The sequence below is a fragment of the Colletes latitarsis genome, chromosome 3 (assembly GCF_051014445.1).
Source record: "Colletes latitarsis isolate SP2378_abdomen chromosome 3, iyColLati1, whole genome shotgun sequence".
NCBI classification, from domain to species: domain Eukaryota; kingdom Metazoa; phylum Arthropoda; class Insecta; order Hymenoptera; family Colletidae; genus Colletes; species Colletes latitarsis.
Genome location: NC_135136.1, coordinates 43,503,916 through 43,531,461, shown reverse-complemented (window position 1 = coordinate 43,531,461; position 27,546 = coordinate 43,503,916). Strand labels below are relative to the sequence as shown.

The 27,546-nt window shown below is 28.4% G+C and overlaps 6 protein-coding genes across 17 annotated transcripts; 4 read left to right on the top strand and 2 right to left on the bottom strand.

The window, feature by feature from the left end:
• Nucleotides 1–151: 151 nt before the first annotated feature.
• Ifc (delta4-sphingolipid-FADS-like protein ifc) lies at nt 152–3,301 on the top strand. Of its 2 annotated transcripts, none has more exons than XM_076784311.1 (6): nt 152–413; nt 630–806; nt 1,230–1,369; nt 1,450–1,663; nt 1,779–1,990; nt 2,049–2,471. In XM_076784311.1, exons 1-6 carry the CDS (start codon nt 332–334, stop codon nt 2,064–2,066), a joined length of 843 nt encoding a protein of 280 aa, XP_076640426.1. In that variant the 5' UTR covers nt 152–331; the 3' UTR covers nt 2,067–2,471. The 2 variants fall into 2 exon arrangements, with proteins under 2 accessions (XP_076640426.1, XP_076640425.1); XM_076784310.1 differs by lacking the exon at nt 2,049–2,471 and adding an exon at nt 2,500–3,301 and having other exon boundaries at nt 153–413.
• Nucleotides 3,302–3,757: 456 nt separating this feature from the next.
• Nucleotides 3,758–10,613, top strand: LOC143340294 (palmitoyltransferase ZDHHC2). 8 transcript variants are annotated; one of them, XM_076762070.1, is made up of 11 exons: nt 3,758–4,523; nt 4,891–4,917; nt 5,014–5,108; nt 5,183–5,303; nt 5,373–5,596; nt 5,751–5,880; nt 5,984–6,110; nt 6,780–6,866; nt 8,078–8,208; nt 8,742–8,804; nt 10,473–10,548. In XM_076762070.1, exons 1-10 carry the CDS (start codon nt 4,376–4,378, stop codon nt 8,744–8,746), a joined length of 1,095 nt encoding a protein of 364 aa, XP_076618185.1. In that variant the 5' UTR covers nt 3,758–4,375; the 3' UTR covers nt 8,747–8,804; nt 10,473–10,548. The 8 variants fall into 8 exon arrangements, with proteins under 8 accessions (XP_076618185.1, XP_076618184.1, XP_076618188.1 ...); XM_076762069.1 differs by lacking the exon at nt 8,742–8,804 and having other exon boundaries at nt 10,473–10,613; XM_076762072.1 differs by lacking the exon at nt 8,078–8,208 and having other exon boundaries at nt 3,759–4,523; nt 10,473–10,600.
• A 49-nt stretch (nt 10,614–10,662) lies between these two features.
• Gip (hydroxypyruvate isomerase-like protein Gip) lies at nt 10,663–13,451 on the bottom strand. Of its 2 annotated transcripts, XM_076762078.1 has the most exons (6): nt 13,057–13,451; nt 12,860–12,971; nt 12,607–12,779; nt 12,406–12,525; nt 12,114–12,344; nt 10,663–10,701 (listed from the first exon to the last, which is right to left on the bottom strand). In XM_076762078.1, exons 1-5 carry the CDS (start codon nt 13,253–13,255, stop codon nt 12,157–12,159), a joined length of 792 nt encoding a protein of 263 aa, XP_076618193.1. In that variant the 5' UTR covers nt 13,256–13,451; the 3' UTR covers nt 10,663–10,701; nt 12,114–12,156. The 2 variants fall into 2 exon arrangements, with proteins under 2 accessions (XP_076618193.1, XP_076618192.1); XM_076762077.1 differs by lacking the exon at nt 10,663–10,701 and having other exon boundaries at nt 12,052–12,344; nt 13,057–13,450.
• A 397-nt stretch (nt 13,452–13,848) lies between these two features.
• On the bottom strand, nt 13,849–16,876 carry Cct8 (chaperonin containing TCP1 subunit 8). Its single transcript, XM_076784397.1, has 6 exons — nt 16,797–16,876; nt 16,524–16,730; nt 15,626–15,928; nt 14,825–15,469; nt 14,299–14,739; nt 13,849–14,238 (listed from the first exon to the last, which is right to left on the bottom strand). The coding sequence occupies exons 2-6, from the start codon at nt 16,581–16,583 to the stop codon at nt 14,050–14,052; spliced, it is 1,638 nt and encodes a 545-aa protein (XP_076640512.1). The 5' UTR covers nt 16,584–16,730; nt 16,797–16,876; the 3' UTR covers nt 13,849–14,049.
• A 176-nt stretch (nt 16,877–17,052) lies between these two features.
• On the top strand, nt 17,053–18,207 carry Ggamma1 (guanine nucleotide-binding protein subunit gamma-1). Of its 2 annotated transcripts, none has more exons than XM_076784400.1 (2): nt 17,053–17,185; nt 17,272–18,207. In XM_076784400.1, exon 2 carries the CDS (start codon nt 17,296–17,298, stop codon nt 17,506–17,508), a length of 213 nt encoding a protein of 70 aa, XP_076640515.1. In that variant the 5' UTR covers nt 17,053–17,185; nt 17,272–17,295; the 3' UTR covers nt 17,509–18,207. The 2 variants fall into 2 exon arrangements, with proteins under 2 accessions (XP_076640515.1, XP_076640514.1); XM_076784399.1 differs by having other exon boundaries at nt 17,058–17,201; nt 17,262–18,207.
• A 137-nt stretch (nt 18,208–18,344) lies between these two features.
• Nucleotides 18,345–26,720, top strand: Dnapol-zeta (DNA polymerase zeta catalytic subunit). Of its 2 annotated transcripts, XM_076784395.1 has the most exons (20): nt 18,349–18,444; nt 18,534–18,693; nt 18,797–18,944; nt 19,024–19,210; nt 19,276–19,369; nt 19,449–19,928; nt 19,996–20,227; nt 20,318–21,409; nt 21,500–21,563; nt 21,634–22,969; nt 23,063–23,213; nt 23,285–23,647; nt 23,722–23,910; nt 24,000–24,312; nt 24,395–24,713; nt 24,980–25,228; nt 25,312–25,425; nt 25,503–25,921; nt 26,021–26,249; nt 26,320–26,720. In XM_076784395.1, exons 3-20 carry the CDS (start codon nt 18,806–18,808, stop codon nt 26,491–26,493), a joined length of 6,144 nt encoding a protein of 2,047 aa, XP_076640510.1. In that variant the 5' UTR covers nt 18,349–18,444; nt 18,534–18,693; nt 18,797–18,805; the 3' UTR covers nt 26,494–26,720. The 2 variants fall into 2 exon arrangements, with proteins under 2 accessions (XP_076640511.1, XP_076640510.1); XM_076784396.1 differs by having other exon boundaries at nt 18,345–18,693; nt 24,395–24,509.
• Nucleotides 26,721–27,546: the final 826 nt, after the last annotated feature.

The window sequence follows — 27,546 nt, the reverse complement described above, 5'->3', positions numbered from 1 at the left end:
GTATATAGTACAGGTTTAAATATTCCTTCTAAAAGAAAATTACCAGATCCAGCACCAATTAGATGTCTGCCTGAATGAAACGGAGTCTTAATTGGCGTTGGAGCTGGTAACTTTCTTTTAAAACAGTAAGAATTAATAAACCCAGGTGTAATAGGTCGTATTGTAATCTGTAATCAGTGCTTAAATGATTACCGTTCCTTATTGTCAGTTCTGCCGGGTATGAAAGAGTTGAAGTTTTACATGCTCGTTTGTACGAATGTAGTTCCTGTATGTCATTCAATTGACAGTTAGTGAGTGTTCAAACATTTAATAAATAATTTTCCATGCGAAGATGGGTCAACACGTTACGAAGACCGACTTCGAATGGGTTTATACGGAAGAACCGCATGCATCACGTCGTAAAATAATTTTAGGTAAAAATATAGATAATATAGTATATTTGCCATTCTTTAACATTCATTTTGCTAGCAATGTAAGATTTTTATCTAATAAATATCGGTAACATAATATGGAAAAGTTAAGGACACCGGTTACTTTCCACTTATGGAAATGTCACGTACACATGTTTCTACGAAATTATTAAAAATTTTTGCATTGATAATATCATAATAAATACGCTTCCATTTCAGAGAAATATCCACAAATAACGAAATTGTTTGGACATGATCCAATGTTTAAATGGATAGTCACAGGAATGGTTTTAATTCAATTAATAACCATGTTTTTTGTAAAAGATTTAAACTATCCAATGTTGTTGCTTTTAGCATACTGTTTTGGAGGTGTAATTAATCATTCTCTTATGCTAGGTATGTATAAGCTCTGTATAATTCAATTTAAACTTAAAATTCTTAATCAGTATTATAACATATGACTAATATCATAATCACCAGAAGGAAACTTTTAACAATGATTCCATGAAAACCTGCTCTACAAACAAAGACTCTTATCAGAGCATAACAGCAATTGCTGATTATAACGTCATTTCAAGTCTGATCAATCAACTCCTTATCTAACAAGTCTAATAATTTTTAAATAAATATAATGTAACATAAAATATTTGATAGTATCATAGTATAAATTAACTGCATTTTTCATTTTTATGTAAATACCATTTATTCGTATAATTTTCTTTTTATATTAGATACTTTATTTTAATTATATATTTTATTCCATATTTTATAATAAACATTTTACTGTTAAATATTAAATATGTAAGTATTATATTCCAGCAATACATGAAATAGCACATAATCTTGCCTTTGGGCATGCTAGACCTCGGGCCAATAGATTATTTGGGTATTTTGCTAATTTACCTATAGGTATACCTATATCTAGTAGCTTTAAAAAATACCACCTTATACATCATCGTGTAAGTACAAGTAAAATATAAACTGCTTGTTATATACTGTTTAAAGCAAGTTAATCATTTTTTTAATAAATAATTTCTAGTATCAAGGAGACGAAGTATTAGATACTGATTTACCAACATTATTGGAAGCTAAATTATTCTGTACAACATTTGGAAAGTTTTGTTGGATATGTTTGCAACCATTTTTTTATGCATTTAGACCTTTTTTTGTTTATCCACTAAAACCCACATTAATAGAATTTATAAATTTAGCGATACAACTTACATTTGATGCATTGGTATGGTACTTTTTAGGTGAGTCTGTTTAAAAGTAGAATAGTTATTTTGTATTACTTTGAATAAACGAAATTCAACTTGATTAAATTATAATTACAAAAAATACAACAATGATATAATTGTAATCATATAGGTGGAAAGGTGATAGTCTATTTACTTTCTGGATCAGTAATGGCAATGGGTTTGCATCCTGTAGCTGGCCATTTTATATCAGAACATTATATGTATGCCAAAGGTTTTGAAACATACAGTTACTATGGTCCATTAAATTGGATTACATTTAACGTTGGATATCATAATGAACATCATGATTTTCCTGCTGTTCCTGGTTCAAGATTACCAGATGTAAGTATAAATCAATTTAAAAAGTATTACTTATCAGAAAGCAATATCTACATTGCAGTACTGCCTCTCTCCTTGAGATAAAATCAAGACCTACAGATCTCATGTAGAAAGGGTTTGGCGAGACTCTGTTTTCGGAACTGGTCGAACTCGAACGCGCCACTTGAAGAGAAGAATAAATCGGAAACAACACTGCAAATGAGTGAGATACAGCGAATCAGTGTGTCAACACAAATGCGAATTCAAATGTTGTATATGAGAGTAATATTAATCGAGTCACGAGTCCTTTCCGATGAAAATAAATCCAACCAAGACCAAGTTCAGACTATTTTTAATTATAATTTATTTGAATCATTTTTTAGAATCGTTCAACTACTGGTAGTAGGGAGGTAGTACTGTATTACCAAGTACAAATAGTTATTTTTGTTTTCTTAAGACCATATTATTTATTTTTGAAAATTATATGTCAAATTAAAAAAAAACAGAAACTAAAATTTTTATATTCTTTACAGGTAAAACGTATAGCTTCCGAATATTATGATACTTTACCACAGCACAATTCTTGGATCTCTGTTTTATATGATTTTGTTATGGATCCTGATATAGGTCCATATGCAAGAATGAAGAGAAAACATAGGGGACTATCTTCATAAATCTTAGAAAATTTCATATTCCTAAAAAAAGGAATAATTAACAATTAGCATCTGGAACTTAAAATTACATGCATGTCTAACACATTGAATATTAGTATTCATTCATTATATTATATTCAGTATTAATTGAAAAGCTATGTTTGTTTCAATATTAAACAGGTGCAATAATTAAGTGAAAAAATTATAAATGCAAATATTATTAAAATATTAGTATTTTTTTTTTAATTTGTAATATTAAAATATAATCATTTCTACAATGATGTACTTCCAATTTAAAAATCTATAAAACTGCTGTACCTGTTAAAAACAGTGTATTTCATGAACTCTGTCTACCTAAATATCTTTGTTATTTCAAATAATATGCGTAACTTTAACTTACAAAAATTGTATGGTTTAAAAAAATGCGTAACATAGTAAGGATGATTCTTTTATGGACGAGTTTTGTAAATAACATTTTCGTATATTGTTTTAAATGACACGGACACTCAGGTGAATAGACTTAGTGAGACACATTTTGTGTGTGTGTGTGAGTGTGTGTTGTTAAAATATTTAAAGTGTAAGTGAAAGATGCTGAACTAGTAAAAAATTTTCTATTTTATGATGCCTGTAAATAATTTAAATGTAATAAAGGAAACTGTATGTTTAACTATAACTGCACATATTCAAAGGTATTGTTATATTTTTTTAGGGGAAGTAGAAATTTCACAATTTTATAATCTAATCTTAAGAAAATAAATTCGTTATTTTAAATACTAACGTTCCAATTGAGCGACAGTATGTTAAAGACAATAAAGTAATAATATTGTTAATTTATGTGTATTAATACTAATAGAACTATTATATTTAAATAAGAATTTGTGCTATAATAACACTGAATATTTTATACGGTATAGTCTTCTATTTAAAATAATAACATTTAAGTTCCTTTTAACATTTTCAATAATTCTACTTTAATAAATTCATTAATTTTTAACATGTTATTCATTATTTACAAAGTGTAACATTTTGAAATTAATGTATTATAATATTTTATATATCTAACTTACCAACTTTAAACAATTGGTTTAGTTTCGTATCCAGGTTTTTTTTTTTTTTGCAAAGAATAGGTTACCCACATTTTCTCTGTGCCTATTCGTTATTTAGCATTTAAGCATTTCTTATTTATATTTCTTAAATAGTGTGTCTTGCTTATTATTAGTGTCTTTTGTTTTTAGACAACTTTTCATATCTAATTAATAGTGGTAACACGAAGAAATAAAAAAAAATGGTTGTCGGTGAATTCAATAACATTTAAAAGTTTTTTACGCTTACTAGCCAACTCGGTAATTAATTAATTCAAATAAGAATCAATAAAGTTATATTTCGCAAAAGTTCTATCTTATTGTGTCTGTAAACTGTGTATCTAGTAATTAAAACAAAGATACCTATACGTAATCAATTTGAATAGCGTGCGGTATGAAAACGGAATCTGAGATAAAGTATCGTTTCCGTTCGGAATAAAGTTATTCGCGTTTCGCATTTTCTCATAAATAGATACATATGTATCGACATTCGTAATGCGATAACAAAAAGGAAATAATAACAAAATAACATTCGGCTGTTTATTGTACAATGGTTTCTCGATCCGAAGGAATCTCCGATTGCGTGTATGCGCTTTATGCAAGGTGTCTGCAATGGTGCATCAGTCAGATTATGGAAAAAATAACGTATACGTGAACGGTGTAATCGTGCACAAATGTTTATCTGTAAGACAGTGAATAGAATGGGAAAACAAAACGAATCTTGTTGGTGGTGCGTGAAAACCTTGAATTGGATACCAGTTATTTTCATCTTTACAATTATCGTGTGGTCGTATTATGCTTATGTGGTGCAGTTATGCTTTTGTAAGTTTTTCCAATTAACTTGAAAATTTTCCCCCTGATTACAAATTATATGTTATAGTAATAATACTAATTATTATTGTTACTATAGTATTTTTTAATAACCAACATAATTTTGAAAAATTAATATTGTGTTATTTTCGCTTTATTCCTTGTTTATAACGAGCTTGTTTGAACGGAATGTAAAGAAAACATTGTAGTATATAATACTTTACACGAATTGTACGGAAGTATCTTTTATTCTTAATAGCTCTGCATATGAAATGTTTTTTTGTTTAATTTTTGTTTAATTTTTTATTAATACAATGAAATGAAAAATTAGAATTAAAATTAATAGTATAAAATTAATATTTTGTTTTTCTTCTTTTAGATACAATAGATAATTATGTTCAGAAAGGTATGTATAATATTTATAAATATTCTTAAATCATATTTTTAAAAAACGAAAATATATTGACTTACCATTAATTCTGTTATGTTTATTTGTTAATAGCCTTTTACTTGTTTTTCTATCACATCCTATTTCTATTATTTTTGTGGTCCTATTGGCAAACTGTATTTACAGACTTAATAGAAGTACCAGACATGGTAAGATTCTGTATATACAATTATTATAATATCGATACGTAAGTAATATATTAATGACATGATATTTTGTATAGTTTAGAATACCAGATGCAGAAATGGAAAAATTTCAACAAGCTGAAACAGAAGAAGTACAGAAACAAATCTTAGAAAGATTTGCACAAGATCTTCCAGTTACAAATTTCACTATTAAAGGAGGTACACTATAGATTCATTCACTTATATGCAGAGAAAATGTATGTACTTTATATAAATTACTTGTTTTAGTAATACGTTTCTGTAAGAAATGTCAGTTAATTAAGCCAGATCGAGCACACCATTGCAATGTATGCAAAACGTGTGTTTTAAAAATGGATCATCACTGTCCATGGGTAAACAACTGTGTAGGCTTTCACAACTATAAATTCTTCATGTTGTTTTTGGCATATGCTCTTCTTTATTGTATATTTATTACTGCTACAACTTTACAATATTTCATACGTTTTTGGAAAGTAAGTACAATTTATTACATAATCGTTATATAATAAATTTTAAAAGTTTCCTTAGTCATTAATTTAATTATGCGTAAAATATCATTATATATTGTAAAATAGTATTGTGTACTACTTTTTTTTATGCTTTTAAATATGAATATTTATTATATAGGGAGAACTGGATGGAATGGGCAAATTTCATCTGTTGTTTTTATTCTTTGTGGCACTGATGTTTGCAGTTAGCCTAAATTCCCTTTTTCTATACCATTGTTACCTTGTTTTACATAATAGGTCTACATTAGGTAATTAAAAGAGTTTATATATTCAAAGTTCTTTCACATATTATACAATACTTAAAGTTTGGTTATTGTATACTCGTTATTAAATATTGTAATATATTTGTAGAGGCATTTACAGCACCAATGTTTCGTACAGGGAAGGATAAAGATGGTTTTAGTCTTGGAAAGTACAATAATTTCCAAGAAGTATTTGGTGATAATGCTAAATTCTGGTTCCTTCCCATTTTTACTAGGTAGGTTCATTAACATGATATGAAGATTTCAAACTTGTTTAATATTATATTTTTATTTTAATTGTATAATAAATTTAAATCTGATGAAACTGTGAACCATTTGCACAATATAAATGTGGAGAAGTACTACAATTATTGAAGTACTTATACTTCATGCTTTTTTACGTAGTGGATGTTGGTATATATGTACACGTTTGCGTACATAGTACAGTGTAGAACTTAGTGTAAATTGATATATGTTAGGCATCACGTACTGTAAAAAAATCTATTATCTTTCATTACTAAATGTGATCATGTATAGAAAACAGTACATAAAAATATGGAGATATTTCGACCTTGTAGTGCACACATATTGCATTTTTTTTTTTTTTTCTTTTTTTTTATGCACTTTCAATCGACTAGATGTGCTGGTATGATTTCGTGAAGATATTATCATTTCACAGATGAAATATAAAAGTGAAGAAAATGGTAAAAATAAAGAACTATGTGTATCGTATAAAATTGTATAAACTGCCTTAAAAATCAGATATATCTAAATTAATTTTTCATTACGTTTAAATCATTATATTGCATTAGTTTATCTCATATTCTTTCATAAATAAGTACACATCGACACAATAGTAATTGCATTACCGTTAAATCGCGATGGGTGCGTTAAATGTGTTTTAGTCTCGGAAATGGTGTCACCTATCCAGTACGCGCGCAACATCAAGGCCCACCCAATACTTACGACTCCATGGGCAGTACTCGAAACAGGTCAGCATTATAGAAGTTTAAAGTAATAACGAAAGCTGCATATAAACTTTACTATGGAACTCGTTAGTATTATCGATTAGAAGGCAGTTCATATTTAAACGAACAATACACTAATTACCATTTCAAAATTTTTCGAACAAAACATTTTCTTCATATTTTTTTTTCTTTAAATTCATATACTTATTTTATAGAACGTTATCATCTTTCATTTAAAAACTTTTCATTTTTCATTTATTTTATACAGAGTTCCAGAGTAATGAAGATGCGTACATGTTGCTTCCTGGATGCATGCGATTGTTTATTTCCATTGTGTCTTTATTTCTTTCCTAATACACGACTGTATCATAAAGGGTAGCTGTAACACTTATAAAATTTGTTGGATTATTACTAATATTGATATCTTTATTTGATATAGCATAAAACTAATGAAATTATGACTTGCGCACTATAAATATGGACTTTATTGCTATCATTGATTATTGATCAATCATACATGTATTTCGTAATTTATCGAGATGTGTTCATAAGTAATCCGAAAATTCTAGTCAATATTAAGACTTACTAGTATATTAAAGAATGTAATTCCTACGTGATATTTGCATTTATTGTTATTTCTGTTCAAATTTTATACATTCTGATTTTAATTAATAATTGTTATATTTTTTATTCAAACTAATATTGTTTATATTACTGTTTACGATAAGATTAAATTTGTACCCTTGTATTTAATCTGCAGATAATCATTATTTGAGATGGACTTTAAGAAATAGGTATTAGTTTCATTTTAAATTGATATTTATTAATGCATGTTTTTCTTTGTAGATGCATCATATTGTGCATTAATTAAATCACATTTATCGGTATAAATTTCTTACAACTTTAAGAGGTATTGTGCATCTGGTTCTTACAGACTGATAATTTAAATTTAACCGTTAGAAGTGGCGTAACTATATTTTAATGTTAGCTTTTATGATGTTTGTAATCTTAAAACAATAAATTAGAAATAAATGTACAAAGAAATAATTGTACAATACTGAAAGATTAACATCTAATTTTGTTTGAAAAATATATTATATAAATAAAATAGAATGTAAAATTCCAAGTTCAAAATACTACTTTCTTGTATAGATAGATTTTCAGATACAATTAGTTACGCTACCTCTGAGTATGAATGGGATTACATCAAGTAGAAGGTAGGGTGTGGGTTACAGTTTTGGCGATGGGGTAAACTTTCCTGAACGGCTGTGCAATGAAGACACACATACTCTGTTGGGACATACTACCCAACAGTGGGGTGATGAGACCGAGCTTGACTCTCCACCTCCCTATGGGTCGCAATCAGGTATTGTGTAGTCTGAATCCCTATGTTGAGGCAGTGCGTTAGTCTATACATATTGTCCAAATACATATTAAGGTATTTCTGGTACAAAACTCATGTTAGCCACAATTACTCTCTATGTTACATTCGTGAAGAAAATATGTTGTTCAGTTTTGCTGAGTAATTCTACACACTCATATCAACTTTTACTTATAACTATCATTTTTCTTCTTAATAAGTTACTATTATTGTCACATGGGGAATGTAATTTTATAGAGTATTTTAAATATTATATGCACAAATTAATTCAGAGAATTAACTGTATTTCGTGTAAATTATTTATTCTGTACTATCTATGTTTATTGATTTAATTAAAGTACATATGGGCAAAAAAAATATGTATTGTTAAAAGTAAAAGTTTTCAAATATTGACAGTATTAAAATTTTGCACATCGATATCATTAATGTCTTAAATTATAACTTTACTATGCGTATAGCTTTCAAGGATTAATTTGCTAACAAATTTTAACTGCTTTAATAATTTTCTTTTTTGACAGCATAAAATATTCTGATTATAAAAATTCGATCGATAAAGAGTTTATTGTAAACTTATAGTTTATGTAAGTATAATCTCCATTATAGTATATCTTTTTCCTAAAAAAAATATCTCAATGTTTCAATATAACAGTCAAAACTCAACTATATGTATATTTAAAAATAGAGTATTGCTTATAAAGGATATACATTTTTTATGATGCTTGGTACAAACATATAATTTATACAATAAAAAGATAAATAGAGAATTACAACTAAAAATATATTTAAAGATTATACAGCGTGTTCGGCCACGCCTGGGAAAAATTTTAATAGGAGATTCTAGAGGCCAAAATAATACGAAAATCAAGTGTATCAATTTTTTGATTGACTTGTTGATTTTGATTGAAAACCCCATAAAAATCAACAAATTAGCATTCTTGATTTTCGTCTTATTTTGGCCTCTAGAATCTCCCATTAAAATTTTTCCCAGGCGTGGCCGAACACCCTGTATAAATTATACACTAATAAACATTATTACATTTTTCATTTATATGTTTGTCAATGTACAGGATACATATAAAATATGATCTACGAGATATTACTATCTATTGTTAGATAAATCTGTAATAAGAAAAGAAGAATAAACCGGTGAAGTTAGAACGTTTTATGCATTTGTAGTATATGAAGGATTGTTTTCTATACAATTAATACTTAATTTATTCTTAATCTGTGTTTTATTAAAACTGATTGCAGTGCATGAATGTAGAATTATGTTTGTAGGTACACATGTTTTGTCCTGTAAGATTAATTTATGCGTATTTACTATAAAAGTAATAAATTATTTATAGATTTATTGCACATTTTCATATTATATTTATTACATACTTTAACATACTTAGAATTATTACAATATAAAATCATAAAATAAAAAATAATGTATCAATTTATTTAACAGTTTTCTCTGTTTGTAAATAACTGATATTCATTATTTAAAATATTTGATACTTGATACATAAATTTTATATAAAAATTCTATTGTTATCAATTTTATAATTATTTAGAAGAATCTACAATTTTGTTTTAGAATGTCCCATTGTAACTTTATTTATTTATTATGTTTAATGATAATAGGAAGGAACATAATCTATTGTCATTTAACAAGTAGTAATAAAGTAGATGTATTTAGGAATTCTCATTATGTTTTGAATATAATACACATAGTTTCTAACGTATAAATAATTTTATTGATAAATTTAGGAAATCAGCTTCACACTTGTATAGAAATGTAATATCAGTGGATAGGTAATGTCAATGTTGTATAGTACCAATAAAAAATAGTTGAAAAACATTCCTCCAATTATGAAAAATTAATTTTTGGTATAATAAAATTCTTTATAAGATATACATTGGACGAAATAGCAGAAATATAAATTTGTTTGTTTCATGGTACATAGAAAAACTTTTAAAATCGTACAAGGCAAAATTGAGTTTTGTATTGTTGCATGTTTTTGTAGCTTACAATAAGTAATATCTAACACTGTTTTTGTGCAAATAAAATGCAAGTATTACTAGTACATAATTGCTTATTGCTAAAGTCATAAATCAGAATTATCATTTGATATTGTATTTTCATAATATCTGGTAATTTCAAGATTATCTAAACTGTTATAAATATATTTACATAATAAATGCTTTTAGTTCAATTCAAGAAGATTTTGAGTTTGATATAATCATACTATAATATTTTACAGCACTGCTATAATAGGTTCTGCTGCAGATGCTAACCAACCATTAGTGGATACAACTGAAGTTGTTTGATGCAGCAATTATAATTTCTTCGTCTTTATTGCAGACATATCTTTTGTTGCTGACTAACAGAATTCAGTTTTAAAGTTTTTATGTAAATCTTCTGCATTTGTGACATTTTATTGCAATCAAACCTTGTTTGTTTGTTTATTTTTTTTTTTTCTTTACAAAAATCTGGAACAGATACCAATGAAGTAACTTATTAGTTACTTTCGAGATCTCTTAATAAATTTTTATCATTATAGATTTACTTATATAACATTTGTTATTTTATATTTAGATTCTTATCTGGATACAATATTTTACTTTCAAATGCAAAAGGTTAATATTAAGATCACATTCACTACTGTACATTGAAACTTTCATAGTCTTCTATATATTCTATGTATTAAAGAAAATATTAGGATAATTAGAATGCAAAATAATTTGCACAACATTTTTAATATTTCTTGTATGTATAACACTGTTAATGGTGCAGTTACTAATACGTATAATAGCATATGTAATTATTATTGTAATTCATAATAGCCTCTTTTGCAAATGTTAAGTTAGTCTTAAAAACTTATGTTATTGGAATATTAAAAAAAAAATTCATATAATGGTAAATGTAAATTGTTATATCTATTAAAACAAATTACTGTCAAGAATTTAATAAAATGTATAATAAAGAAATAAGAACACTGGAAAATGATAGAGGTATTATGGCTTTTAAAAAATAATTAGAAATTATTAATATTGTAATGTAATTATCAACATAGTACATTATTGGAAGTATTCTTTCAACTGTATAGTATCTTGCATTTTGTCTATATTGAAACCAAAACACAAATGTAAATTTTAAAGATTTAAGGTATTAACGTGATTATTGCTTTCTAAAACAATTTTCTGATATCTATTGAAGTGAATCGTCATTATTTCAATACTAATTTATTGCTGTAACGAGAAACTTATTTTTTTTATATATTTAATACTAATATGTTATTGTAACTATTTTATACAATACAATTTAAAAATTTGTTTTTGATATAATAAACCAGGAATTTACTTAATAAATTTCTAGTAAAGATATTTTGTACTTAAAATTTGGAATTATTTTTTCTAAAGCCTATAGGCCTACAATGATATAAAATAGTTTAAATATATGTCCATTAAATATTGCTATTTCAATATTAACTATTGTTTAATTAAAGAACAACATATACATATATAAATTTATTGAATAAGAAGTAGAACATAAATGATTATATAATTGTATAAATTTAATGTACGCCACCTTATTATAAATTTCTTAGCATTTAACATTTTTGTAATAGTTTGTTTTTTTGTCCAATATAAATCAAAAGATAAAAATTAATTAATGTAATAGTTTTACATAATTAGCACAAAGGAAGTTTTCAATGTATTAACAAGGAGTATTATTGCGAAACGAAATTTTGTTTATTTCTTCTGTTATGTATATAACATTTATAATAATAATTAAATTGTAAACATATGACATACATTGTAATGCAAAAATGTATGCAGTTTTCATAAAAGGTTCTTTATTCTTCTTTTAAGTAATAATAAGAAATAAAGTAATTACTTACTAATTATAGGTGGAAACTTTCAACAGATGTTTAAAATTTCTTATTATAATTTGTAACCATATTTTTGTATCCAATTTAATCCTTCTATAGATGATGACTTTGGATGATACTCCAAACCAACATATCCACTATATCCTTCTTTTTCTAAGATGGTAAGGATGTATTTATAATCTACTTCTCCTGGAGTATCAGGTTCATGTCTGTCCGGAACTTGAGCAATTTGTACATGACCTACAAATTACAACATACATTATTTGTCCAGGTTTTTATACATTTAAAATGCAACAGGTACCTATGTAGGGCAGAAGTTCCTTTATATTTTTTGTAATATTTCCACAAATATGTTGTAGGTGAAAAATATCAAGTTGCAACTTCAAATTTGGACTATTTATCCTTTTTACCACATCTAGGCCTATATAGAAATGTTATATTAATAAGCATAATAATTACTAATATTGCTAAAAATCCTTTTCACTATCTGACAAGTGATTACCTTTTTGAAAACTATTCATGTAATAATTTGGAACTGTAATATTATTAATAGGTTCAATAAGGCCAATAATTCCTTCTTTTTGAAAACATTCAACTGCATACCGAAGATTTTTTTCATATACAGCATTGTTAATAGATGTTACTTGACTGACTTTTCCTGACATTATATGAATCCTAGTAAAAAAATTTGAAAAATATACTAAAATTTAAAACATTATCAAAAGATCATTTGTTTGTGTATATAGCTTTTTTACCGTTTGCAGTTTAAAGCTTTTGCATACTCTATTGTCAAATCAATACTCTTTTTGAAGTTATCTTCTTCTCCAGGTATTGCTGCAAATCCCAATTCTCCTTTTGATACATCACCTATTATAATGAATTATTTTGAAAAAATTGTTATCCATTAAATAATTTTTTGTAATGCTTTTTAAGAATTGTAATTATTAAAAACCTGTAAAAATATTTATGAGAATTTGTTCAACGCCTGCGTTTTTTTTTGCTTCTGATACATCTTTAATGGTAAAACCAAAAGGAAATCCACTTTCTACAGCTTTAAAACCAGCTTCTTTTGCCAATTGATATCTTTCTATGATGGATGGTGACTCCAAAAACATAAAGGATAAATTGGTGGCGAATTTTATATTAGTCATATTTAATTCTCCTTTTCAGACAAAGCCACAATTATAACTGGTCTTAACGAAGAGATTATTTAACGATTTAGTATTCTTGATAATTATATAAGTCTCCTTATCTTTCCTAAGTGAAATCATCATTATTGAGATATCAATAGATAAAAATTACCGTTTGATATCATGTCCACGTATGTACGAATATGTAGATACAATTTTATTTTTTCGATTATGCAATATTTAATATGAAAAATGATCGAATTATTAAATGACTACAATACTAACCTCTATTTCAAAATATCAAGTGCAAAATTTAATGTTCTTAACAAAATTTTAAAAACTTCTAAAGAATCACTATCCACATATGTACTTAAAATTGTATAATACAAAAATAAAGTCTAATAATTTATCAATTGTACTTCACATACATTCATTCAACTTTCGTCTCGTTCATAGCATTTTCAGCATATCTTTTAAAATGTTGTATGCAATGGTAGTGAAAATAATGAAAATACATATATTATATATAATATTTAGAATTTTATTATATTCTAATATATCAAACTTAAATAGATTTAAGATTTAAGGAAAGTATAAAATAATGTAGATATCAATATTGTTCATAGATAATTTGTTTTCATTAAAAAATGTGAAGTAGTACAACATTATACACATAATATAAAGACGAGTATGTTAACATTTTTACAAATACTTTTTTTTGTATGACAGTGTGTTTAATGTGCTGAAAGCCAACGTAATGCAAAATTATAAATTAAATACAAGAATTAATGAATAGTTGAATGACATGTATATTATCACTCGTCGTCATCACGCACACCTCCACCTGGTACTTTTGGTCCTCCAGCACGTTTTGCCATAATAATTTCATCGATTTTAATAATAGTACATGCAACACCAACAGCATATTTTAAACCCCACTCTTTTGTTAGGTATAAGTCTAAAATTTCAGCTTCAGTTGTATCAAGAAGAGCTGCTCCCTTATGCTAGAACAAATTTTTTGTTATACATATTATTTTGATGAGATATAAATATTAAATACTTACGTCAATATCAAAACCATAAGTCTTTTTGCCTTCCTTATGTGCAGCATAGAGTTTTGATAAAAGTTCGGAAGCATGACATCCACTATTCTCAGCTATGGTTTTTGGAAATACTTCTAAAGCAGTTGCAAATCTACGTGCCGCATATTGTTCTAAACCTGGTAAAGTATCCGCATACGTAATAAGTTGTGAAGCTAGTTCAATTTCAGTAGCACCTGCACCAGGAAGAAATCTTCCATCTCTTGTTAATCCTTTGAATGTATTAACACCATCGTCGATAGCACGTTCAATATCATCTATGTAATTTTCAGTGGATCCTCTAACAATTATAGTACTAACACGGCTCTCTTTGTCATTTAATACAAACTTTACTATCATGGTGTCTCCTATTTCATCAATACATACAGAATCTGCATATCCCAATTCTTCTTTCGATGGTGGAATCTTAAAATAAATATAATCGTGTGAAGAGACAAAATGAGATATAAATAGTATAACTGAGGCAGAGAGATAAAATAAAATTATCTACCAGTTTTGGAAGTGCAGTAGCACCAACAGTTTTACACAGTCTTCTAATATCAAATTTGCTGGGTATACGAACAGCCATTAAATTATATTTGTTCATATAATGTAAAGCCATATCACCAAACTTTCCTCCTGAAACAATCACACTGACTCCACTGTCAGCAATTGTTTTCATTTGAGTTTCTAGTAGGGATTCCTCTCCTCGAGAAAATTTCATCAATTCATCGGCTGATTTTATCAATACTGTTCCTTTTGTTTCAGTTTGCACAATGTCTACAGCACAGGTATAAACAGCAATTTTGGCATTATCCTTTTTTATAATGTCCCCTTCAACTTGTCGTTTAAATACCATTCCCTGTACAACTTCAGAACTAGACAAGCCACTTCCAAGTATTTTACAGACACGTACATTGTCTACATTGAAAGTAGTTTTCTCTGGTAAAATTGATACACAAGCTTGCGTTATAAGAGAAGCAAGATGATCTTCATTTCCATATTGTTTACTCATAACAGATGTTTTAATTCCAACTTTTACTGCTTTTTCATCTCTATAATCTTTTATTTCGTAACAAACTAACGTTGGTAATATTTCTAATGCTTTCTCTAGCGAAGCTTCGTATCCTTCAACTATTTCAGATGTAGTAATTCCCTGTTATAAAAGATACTTTTGTATTCTTTGTGCTCAATTGATAACTGTTAACTATTAATTCATAAAAATATGCCTTTGTAAAAAATCAGCTTGATACAGAATGTGTTGACTTGTTATAATATTAATGTCAATGATTATAATATTTAAAAATTTTACCAAACGAAGTAATTCCTCTGCAGCTTCTAAAAGAGCTCCAGCAAAAATTATAACGAAATTTGTTCCATCACCAACTTCTGCTTCTTGCATTTTTGATGTTAAGACTAACAATTTAGCAGCTGGATGTTCAACTTCCAATTCATTAACGATTGTTGCAGCATCATTGGTAACAAATAATTTTTCAATGTGATTAATAACCATTTTATTCATACCATTTGGACCATAAGCAGTCCTTACAGTTTGTGCAAATTGCTTACATACTGATATATTTCTATACACTGCTTCTTCTAAACCTGCAAAATACTAATTGAAAGATAGAAATATAAATATTGCTCTGTGTATATTGCTCTCTAATAAATACTATCATTTTTAACACTAATAATAAAGTAAATACAAGGCATTGAAATAAACATATTCAAGCCTGAAAAGAATATATTTTTTAAGATACAAAAAAATGTTTTTATTATATTTAAGTTTGTTATGTAATTAAAAATATTTTATTTCATTAGTTTTAATATTATAATAGATCTATTATTTTATTTACATTTTCATCAAAGTTAACAACCAAATATTATTTTATATACTTCTGTTTCAAATTTCTGTCAACTCTGAAGGTTTCATATAATTAAATAGACAATTTATACGTTAAAAATCGATTACAAATAATTCCAGACACGAGGGAACCATGAAATTTTAACTCATCTAAAATATTTTTAACGTATTATCGAAAATATACGTATAGGATGAATATATTGTGTCCATAAAAGGTAACGTTCAGCGAAATGTTGTATCATCTTTATTTCAACGAGAAAACGTTATTTGACCATGGTCTCATAACATGATGAAAAGGCATGTAAATTATGTATACAACATTTTATTGAGGATACTTTTAACTTACACGGGCTCCTTCTTTGAGCATTTGGGCCATGCCCGGTGCCTTTGGTATGTGCATAGCCATCTTTTTTATAAAATTGAAAAATCTCTATCCGGCGTGCAATTCACAATTGATAACCGTGGAATGTGGATAGGATAGCTGCTTCAATTTTCCGTCAAAAAATAATAAAGAATCGAGATCTTTCTTTAGAACCAACTATTAAAGTGACACCTACAGGCAATAATTGTTAAAATTTTACTAGATCGATGATTCATTTTCATAGATAATCATACATACATGGAAACCAGATGTTACCGCTAGCGATGGTGTAGCCGGACTAAAGAATTGGACAAAGGCGTTATAATTTTCCTAATTTCATTATTCCCACAGTACGTACAAAATCACAATGTCGTTTGTACTTTTCTTTATTAAAGAGATTTATCCACAAGTGGCAAATAATTCTGTTTCTTTTTAAATAACAGATTTGTTGTAGAAAATAATAAATAGTAATATTTCTGTAAAAGAACTAGCGTCATTTATAAAAACATTGCTTTACGAGAATCAGCCTTAAGGGATAGGCTCGTACTGTGAAACTGTGTAAAACGTTGATGTGATTTAAGAATTGTTGGAAAGAATAGAATTTATTTATAAAGTATTTTAAGATATAATATATTGACGTAAAATCGGTAAGTTGGTTCTACAGTTTTCAAATTTCTAAAAGTATAAATTACCAAAACACGATAGAAGGAAACTCAAAGAAAGTGTTTAACAGAATATCCTGTTGTCCACGATTGTTATGGATATGGTGATCACGAATTTGCAACAACAACGTCAAACTACGGAGCAATTGCGTCGCGAAGCAGCTTTGAAGCGAATCACAGTCAGCAAAGCTGTGGAGGATATTATGAAGTACATCACAGAACATGAACAAGAGGATTGTCTCTTGGTTGGTTTCTCATCGCAAAAGTCTAATCCCTTTCGTGAAAAAAGTTCATGTACCATTTTTTAAGCTTGCATGTTTAAAATGAAGAGAAGAATCGTTTATATTTCTTAACTAACTATTCAAATTTTATGACTTCATCATGTAATATTTTCATGAAAAAAATAGAAAATTGTCAATTATCTTATTATTTTCGTGTACGAAATATTTGACTTTTGTAATGGATATGTTTAATTTATTGTACTATTAAGTAGACATTGAAAGTATTTGCATCATTAATATTCTGGCTTTCAATTAATTGAGTCAATTTGATAAATTAGAGCCATTATTATTGCTTGTATACGTGAGTGCATCTATTTTTGTATGTAATGAATGTGTTTGTGAAGAAGAAAATCTCAGGCACAGTTTGCAAGTCCGAGTTGTTGCCATTTTGTCAGCCTAAAAATACATATACATAAAATATTTTACATATATATATATATATATATTCATAAAACTGAGAGACTATTTTATACAGTGTTGAATTTGTAAAATTCTTAAGAAATTATATGTGTACTAATGGCAACCAAATAAATACCTGATGTTAACATAATCTATTTATGGATTATATTTACAAAATCATTATTAGAATTAAATATTTCAAATGTCTTTTGTATGATAAAATAAATATACATTTATATAATTTATATCGTCAAATATACAAAAAAGACAACAAAACACATAAGAAAGTTGAATTGTATTAAAATAAAAAGATATTATAAATATAAACTTTGAATTTGTATCTTCATTATATATATATATATATATATATATATAATTGGTCCCAAAAGTATCCGCCATCTTGTGTATCGAGTGAATTTTGTGTACAATTGTAGGTATAAAGTATATAGGCAGTGACGTACAATTTTGATTTTCTAGCAACAAATTTTATCATAACATTCAATTGTATACAATATAATCGAGAAACCGGTACATTGTCGAGACAGTTTATGGGGACATGAAAACGTATCTTAATGACCTTAATGGTAGATGTAATTTTAAATGTTTTAAGAAGAAAGATTTTACTGTTCGCAACTTTATTGTTTCTCATTCAGCATAGCTAGTACTGGAGTCGGCTGTGATAAAACATAAAACATATGCATTTACAATATGTAATAACTTGCAATGTAATGTTGGTGGTAAACTGTAAACATAACCTTGACTTTCATGTGTTATCTATCTGACTATGTAGGAATCGTTAGGAAGTAATAAAAAGTACGTAATATATTAAAATTCATGAAACATAATTACGAAGTATGGGTTTCCAATAAAGTATTTTTATTTGTATAATTAATATAATTAAATATTTTATTTACAGACATCAAGCATGTTTTCTGTTAGTTTGGTAACATTAGATAGTTACCAATCGGTTCCTATACCTAATATGGATATAACATTTTCACATTTTCGTGGGTCAGACGTTAGGCAAGTTCCAGTCATTAGAATATTTGGGTCTACTCCTTTTGGTAAATTGCAATATTATTTGAAAGGAATTTGTTGGTAAAAAATAATTTCAAAATTATATTTTTTCTGCATTATATTTAGGAATAAAAACATGTTTACATATACATAATGTGTTTCCATACATTTACGTACCATGTACAATAAAAGACAATGTCGATAGTTTCATGTATAAATTAGCTACAGCTATAGATTCTGCAATCAATGCATCTCTGGGATCAACAACGTCTAGCACTCAACATGTTTATAATGTTCAAAGAGTTTCTGGAATGTAAGAGAACATTTACATACATTGTCTATGTTAATATATTTTATTATATGAAATGTTTGTTTCAGTCCTCTTTATGGATTTCATGAGAAAGAACATTTATTTTTAAAAATTTACTTTTATAATCCAGTAATGGTTAAGCGAGCAGCTAATCTTTTAGAAGTAAATAATCTCTGTATTGATAAGTATTGTGTTCTTAGCTGTAGATAGTGTCATGATGGTAATTAATATTTTATTTTAGAATGGTACAGTACTTAATCAAAATTTACAACCATACGAAGCTCATATTCCTTTTATTCTGCAATTTATGATAGACTACAATCTTTATGGTATGAGCTTAATAAATTTAAAGAACGTTAAGCATAGACAACATACATGCACAGAATCAAAAGAAAATTTCCAGGATGAAAACTTGTCATGTTTTTCTAATTCACAAATGTATTTTCCTACATCTGTCATTAGACAGAGTACATGCAAATTGGAAGTAGATGCGCGAGCAACTGAAATACTTAATAGGCAAGAAATCGAAAATGCTTTAGATTTAAATCCTGGTATTGCAGCAATTTGGAACAATGAAAAATGTAGAAGAGCAGCTGCAGGTTTTCAAGATACTGAATCACAACTATTATATTCAAATACTAATAATAGAGTTTATACTGTAACAGATAATGATATTTATCAAGAGAAAAGATTAGAACAAAGGCTACAAATTATTTCACAGGTATAGTAACAGGTATTTTAAATTTTCAAGGAATTCTTAATTCATTTTAATTTGCTTCTATGTTTAGATCAATGAAACTGTAGCATCAGTAACATCAAATACACTCAGTTATCCTCTAGAAGTAGAAAATGAAGATAATTCAATTAATGCTTCGTACGTGTTAGATCATTTCAAATTATGTACAGTAAATGAAGGAAGTAAAAAAGAAATAGATTTGAACAACCAGCTCCTAAGTTTTGATAAATCTGATATATTGAAACAAGCTTCATCTCTAGATAAAAGCACAGAGGCTAGTATATGTAAGTAATAATATCAAACAGTAAATAAATCTTTCTCAGGATTATGAATAATTTTTTTTGTATTCAAATCGCAACATATCTTATTTATAGTGGATGCTGAAGATATACATTTATTGAAAATGTTAGATAATTTAGCAGGATCCAATGAAGAAGAAAAAATTGTAGATGATGATAGTATGCTGGGTTCTCAGTATTCTATATTGACTAATCAAATCAAAGAGGATAATGAAGACGAAGTTGAAGATCTAAATATTACGAGTCTTGATTTAAATAGTCTTAGTTCGTGGAATTCAGTTACTAAATCGTCTAGTCAATCAAGTATAGCTGAAGTTGAAAATTGCAAAGAAACAGCTACTACGCTCGAAAATGATATTAAAGAGATATTTTTATCAGATTTTCCACAATATGATGGTTCAAATGATTTGCTTTTAACAAGTGGAAAACAATTATCAAAAAATTTGGTCACTAATAAATTAGAAAAACAGAAGGGAACATGTAAGAAATTAAAAACAAGATCTAAAATGTTAATGTTAATGAAAATGTTAAACGAGTCTAAATTAGATCATCAAGATTTAGATGTTTATGATGTAGATGAGATAGAACATGCATTATCATTAATTAATTGTATAAGTTTAAAGCGTACAGCAGATTTTAACGAAAATTATTCTAAACAAATTTATTTTAACAAGTTACATTTCAATATACCGGCACTTGATGGTAATACTGTTGATAGTTCTGATTCTGAATTAGATCAAGATGTTACCATTGATAGACAAGAAAAACGCATTTGTGTTTATAAGTCAAGCACAAAATCTAAAAATGAAGTTAATGTTGTTAATCTTACATTGAAAAAACGGAGACTGGGATTTGAAAACTCTGGTTTAGAGTCTCCTAGTAAACGGTATAAAATCAATTCAGATTTATTACAAAATGAATCACAGTGTACCCCAACCAAAATAAGAGGCTTACAAAGTCCTCATTCTTTATCAAGAAAATATTCTCCACTGAATATAAAGATAATATCTCCAAAAGCAAATAAAAATTTAGAACAAAATTATTCTACTAAAAATGAACCTTGTAGTTCAAAATCAACTTGTATTACTCCAAAACGGAATAAACATCAATTAAAAATGAATTTGCCTTACGATAACGTTTATGGTCTGTCTTCTGAGACAATACGAGGTACGTAATGTACTTTTATTATAAATTGTTTTAAATATATTTAACATTTATTAGATATGCATATATACATATGTGTGTCATATTTTTCAGTGTACTCTGAAAGAAACAGATGTGAAAGTATTAACGAAACGTGTCTTGATAAATGTAACGATATGTAAGTGTAATAAATTTAATATTTCTGTTTTATAAAAGTTTAATTAAACATTTTGTTTGTGAATTTTTAGTGCACGTAGTATAAATATAAATAAGACGTTTATTGATTCAGAGAAAAAGGAATATGATACATTAAAAACAAAATATGTACAACATTTTACACCTAAAACTAATAGAGAGGTTCGTAAACGATTAAGTTTTTTTAATATTAATGAAAAGGAAATCGATTCTATGAAGGATGATATTGATGAAAGTCATTCTGAACATTTGTCTTTAGCAGAGAAAATAATAAGTAAATCATCTAAAAACGATGACTTTGCCAATATGTCTATAATGAATTTTGCTAATCATAAACGTTCCGTAATAACGTGCACAAGGAAGGACGAGAAAATAAATTGTGAACATAAGTTGCTTAATGTATCCAAAAGTAATGCAGATTTATACTTAGAGAATCTTTCGCATAATTCATTGGAAGAGAATGAAGAAGAAAGATTTGAAATACTCCTTGAAGATGAAGAAAATATTTGTAACATGATGTATACACAGTATCTTAACAAGAAATTGGAATCAGAATTAGACAATTTCAATTCTGTATCTGTAGAAACTGTAGGTGATATTACAAAAGATAGATTAGTGACTATTACTACTAAATTTAATCCACCAAATAAAGAAAGAATTATAGACAGCATGAAAACATATGACATTTCGAAATGTAAATCAAGTGGACCATTTTTTAGTAATAAAATTGATCTTATAAAACAAAAAGAAAATTCAAATAAAAACAACATTCATGATTTGATTTCATTTAAATCTAGTTTGAACAGAGTTACAGGTATTAAATTTTGGCGTAGAATTAAAATAAACGAATTTTATCCTTCTGGAGCAAGTATAAAGTCTTTTGATATAAAAAGAGTACTTGCAGGATATAATTCAGTAATAATTCAGCCTCTTATTCATCCACCGACCGCAAAAAGCATTAAAACTTGGTTACAGGCCAAACAATATTTATTAAAAAGAAATAATAAAAATACAGAAATAAGAAATAATTCAAGTATTATAAACAATGTCAAGGGGACAAAATTAAATTTATCAGACTCAAATTGTGATAAAAATATAATAGAACATGTTGATATTGAAGAACATAATACAATTAATAGAACGTTCATTGATAATAATAAAGATAGAAGAGTAGAATTGAAAATGACTAATAGTTCACAATGTTCCGGAGAATCTAATGATAGTCCCAATCCTTCTTTACAAAAAATGCTTGAAAATCCATTATTATATAAAAATAATGATACGCAGCAACGTTTAGGAGTTTCATACGGGCAGATTGAATACACTGTCAAAGAACATAGTGGTAACATTGCAGACGAAAATTTTCAAAATGCCAGAGGGCTATCTGTGGTAAATATTCACTTTGAGATTGAATTTCTCTCCTGTACAAAATAGTACTTCTATATTAAATATTCCTCATATTTCATATTTATATTATTTCAGCATCAATATCTAACACTATTATCTTTGGAAGTGCATGTTGATTCACGTGACAAACTTCTTCCTGATCCAGAATATGATTCAATTAAAGCAATATTCTATGCTATTCATAATGATATCCCATTATCCTCACATACTGAACAAATGGAACATGGTATACATAAAAATATTATTTTCCAAGAATTTTTTTAAGATTCGTGATTAACAGTAAGAATATCGTTTCAGGTGCCATTGTTGTAAATTCTTGTATAGATAATTCAAAATTAAAAACCATTTATTCGATTGGTAGTACATGCCCTACATCATATGTATCAAGCGAAGAGGATTTATTAAAAAGTCTTATAATATTGATTAGACACTGTGATCCAGATATTTTAGTTGGATGGGAGGTAGAATCCCTTTCATGGGGTTACATTCTGCAGAGAGCTTCCTACATTGGATTTAATGACTTCACATGGCAGGTTTCGAGAATTTCAAATGTTACTCCTACATATAAGGGACAAACATCAGACAAAGACAATTTAAATGATGCAAAAATACCAGGTCGAATTATTCTTGATGTTTGGAGAATAATGCGACATGAAATAGGTAAAATAAGTATATATGTTTTAGAGGCATGTAAAATTTACAAACTCGTGAAATCATATGCACGTTTTTTATAGCATTATTGAATTACACATTTGAAAATATAATGTATAATGTTTTACACGAAAGAATTTCGTGTCCTACTTTTCAAACTTTAACTGAGTGGTGGAAACATAAAAACGTAACAATGCAATGGAGAGTTATAATGCATTATGTTACGAGAGTTGTTGGTACTCTGAGAATATTGATACAGCTTGATATTATTGGTTTGTACTATTCATTACAAGATAAGTTTCCATAAAATGACATTGCATACAATTTTACAATCTATTTCATTCTTTATAAATACATATAGGACGAACATGTGAACATGCACGACTTTTTGGAATACAGTTTTACGAAGTTTTCTCGCGAGGCTCTCAGTTTCGAGTTGAGTCGATGATGTTGAGACTTGCGAAACCATTGAATTACATTCCTGTCTCACCATCCGTGCAACAACGAGCTAAAATGCGAGCACCTGAATCTCTACCACTTATTATGGAACCAAAATCTGCATTTTATACCGATCCATTGATAGTTCTTGATTTTCAAAGCTTGTACCCAAGCATTATTATTGCTTATAATTATTGTTTCTCTACTTGTTTAGGACGTATAGAACATATTGGCCAGTGAGTATTGTGTTAACATTTTTAGCTTTCTCATTAGAAGCAAAATGAATGAAAATGAATAGTTTCCTTTTTCTGTTTCTAGTCACGAACCGTTTGAGTTTGGCGCAACTACGTTAAAAGTGACAAAAAGTGCTGCGGAAAAATTACAAGGAAAAATAAACTTCACGCCTTGTGGGGTAGCTTTCGTTAAACCAGAAGTACGTCTAGGAATACTGCCACGTATGCTCACAGAAATTTTAAATACACGACTAATGGTAAAAGAATCCATGAAAATCCATGGAAATAAAAATCGTGTGTTGCAACGTGTTCTTCATTCGCAACAATTAGGTCTGAAATTAATTGCAAACGTTACTTATGGCTATACAGCTGCTAATTTTAGTGGAAGAATGCCCTGTATTGAAGTATGTTTAAAATATACAATATATTAATTCTATATGTGCACAGGTTGCCCATGCAACTGGGAAAAGCTTGTATTCCTAATTGTTTTAGAGATACAGCTTTTTGCAGTTCCGTGGTACATCCTGTATAGAATGGGGTAGAAAATCTGTCCACTTGAAATATTTTCGTATACGACATTTTTTTCGTTATTTAAAAGTGATTAAAATATTTCAGATGCGCAGAATTTCTATTCCATTCTGTATAAAATTAATTATAATTATTATTACAGGTTGGAGACAGTGTCGTTAGTAAAGGCAGAGAAACATTAGAACGAGCAATTAAAATTGTAGAAACTACACCAAAATGGGGAGCACAAGTCGTTTATGGAGATACAGATTCGTTATTTGTCCTTTTGCCTGGAAAATCAAGAGAAGATGCATTTATTATCGGAGCGGAAATTGCTGATACTGTCACTGCAGCTAACCCTCCACCTATAAAACTTAAATTTGAAAAAATTCTACAACCATCGATACTACAAGTAATAACTTACTTTATCGTATTAGTATTTAATAGATTAGTAAAAATATGTAATGTTACTTTAAGAAATTTTTTTATATTTAGACTAAAAAAAGATATTGTGGTTATATGTATGAATTTCTCGAACAAAAAGAACCCGAATATTTAGCTAAGGGTATTGAAACTGTCCGTAGAGATGGTTGCCCGGCTGTGGCTAAAGTAAGTTAAATAATTTAAAATCCCTTTGTAAAATATTAATTTAAAATATAACTAACGGAACTTATTTTACATGTTAGATACTCGAAAAATCATTGAAGATTTTATTTGATACTAAAGATCTTTCCTTAGTAAAGCTGTATGTTACCAGGCAATTTGATAAAATTTTACGCAGAAAAATATCAATTCAAGATTTAACATTTGCAAAGGAATTTCGTGGTTTACGAGGCTATAAAGCCAGTGCTTGCGTACCCGCATTAGAATTAACACGAAGATTAATTCGGAAAGACCCTCGAGCAATACCTCGTACAGGAGAACGAGTACGATACGTTATAGTAGCAGGTGCACCAAATCAACCGCTTATTCACTGTGTGCGAACTCCCATGGAAGTGATTCTAGATGAGGGCTTAAATCCAAATTCTATATATTATATAACGAAAGTGATTATACCACCCCTTAATCGATGTTTAAATCTAGTTGGGATTGATGTTAATACATGGTACAGTAATACATGTTTCTTTTTACATAACAAAAAACATCTTTTATTTTTAAATTTATAATGTATTATTCTAAAGATTGAATTTACACTTTGTTCCAGGTATAGGGAAATGTCCCATCGACAAACACTTGATAAAGCAGCCAGTTTCTTTACAGATAATCAAAAGTTAACTATTCGACAATTTTTTAGTTCTGTCATGTGTGTCGTTTGTGGAGATCAAACGCAGAAGGATATTTGTACCAATTGTATGACAAATTCAAGTCAAACGGTGACTATCCTGCATGAAAAAATGAGATGGCTGGAACGAACTCATTCCGAATTTAACGCAGTAAATATATGTACAACTTTTATAAATATAAATATAAATTTTTGTATTTTTATTTAAATCTTGTTTTTAGATTTGTCAGTCTTGTACTGGTTACTTGGAGGATGCAAAATGCGAATCATTAGATTGCCCGGTTTTATATCGTTTAGCTCAAGCTCGAAGAGATCTCATTCAAATACCTTACTTAAACAATATTGTTTATAATGGTGAAATTCACCTTACAGAAGAAAGGAACATAAAACAATAGAAGTTTGCATATAGCTCGAAGCTCGGATTAGGTGCGTCAAGGCATCAGAAAATTTTGGTGAAGCCTAATACCTGTTAGTATTTCTCACAACGTATAAAGATTACTACTGACTTCTGCCAGCCTCCGTTGGCCTCTGCTGGTCTCTGCTGGCCTCTGCTGGCCACTGCTGATCTTCGTTGACAACTACTGACAAGATATATATGTATTAAAGCTTCGTATAATGTAAATCTATGGCAATAAATGATATAATTTAAAGAATTCTATGTGTTCTCATCATTTTTACCTTTCTTTTCCACTCCCTATTGTTCCCTTAGCTATAAGATACATGTCACCTGTTCGCAAGGCTGCCCCAGCATTTTGGAAATGTTCCGGACACTTTGGAAATTCGAATGACAAAACGCTCAAGTTTGTCGTGGAATAGTTTGTTATTTTCAACGATAGATGGCGCTTATTTTCGACCTCAAACCCCCTGGTGCTAAAACGCCCAAGTTTGTCGTGGAATAGTTTGTTATTTCAACGATAGATGGCGCTTATTTTCCGACCTCAAACCCCCTGGTGCTAAAACGCCCAAGTTTGTCGAGAAATCCATCTAGTATGGACGATACGAACTATTCCACGACAAACTTGGGCGTTTTAGCACCAGAGGGTTTGAGGTCGAAAAATAAGCGCCATCTATCGTTGAAAATAATAAACTATTCCACGACAAACTTGGGCGTTTTAGCACCAGGGGGTTTGAGGTCGAAAAATAAGCGACATCTAGCGTTGAAAAATTACTTCGGGTAGCTTTGGAGAATCGAGAGAGAGAGAGCATGTGTCAGTTTGTCTTTGTCGACTTTCCGAAACTCCTCGAGCTCACGTACGCGTGATCTGGCATGGTGTACGTTAGTGGAATGAGGAATTCCCGCTTGCCAGTGCACGGTGCACCGTGCAATCAGTAGAATCCCCAAAGGAATCAGTAAAACCCCTAGAAGCCTATACCCTTGAATTTTGCTACTATTAGCCCTCTAGTGATGACTTTTGGAAAGGTTATTACTAGCATCATTCTATTTTATT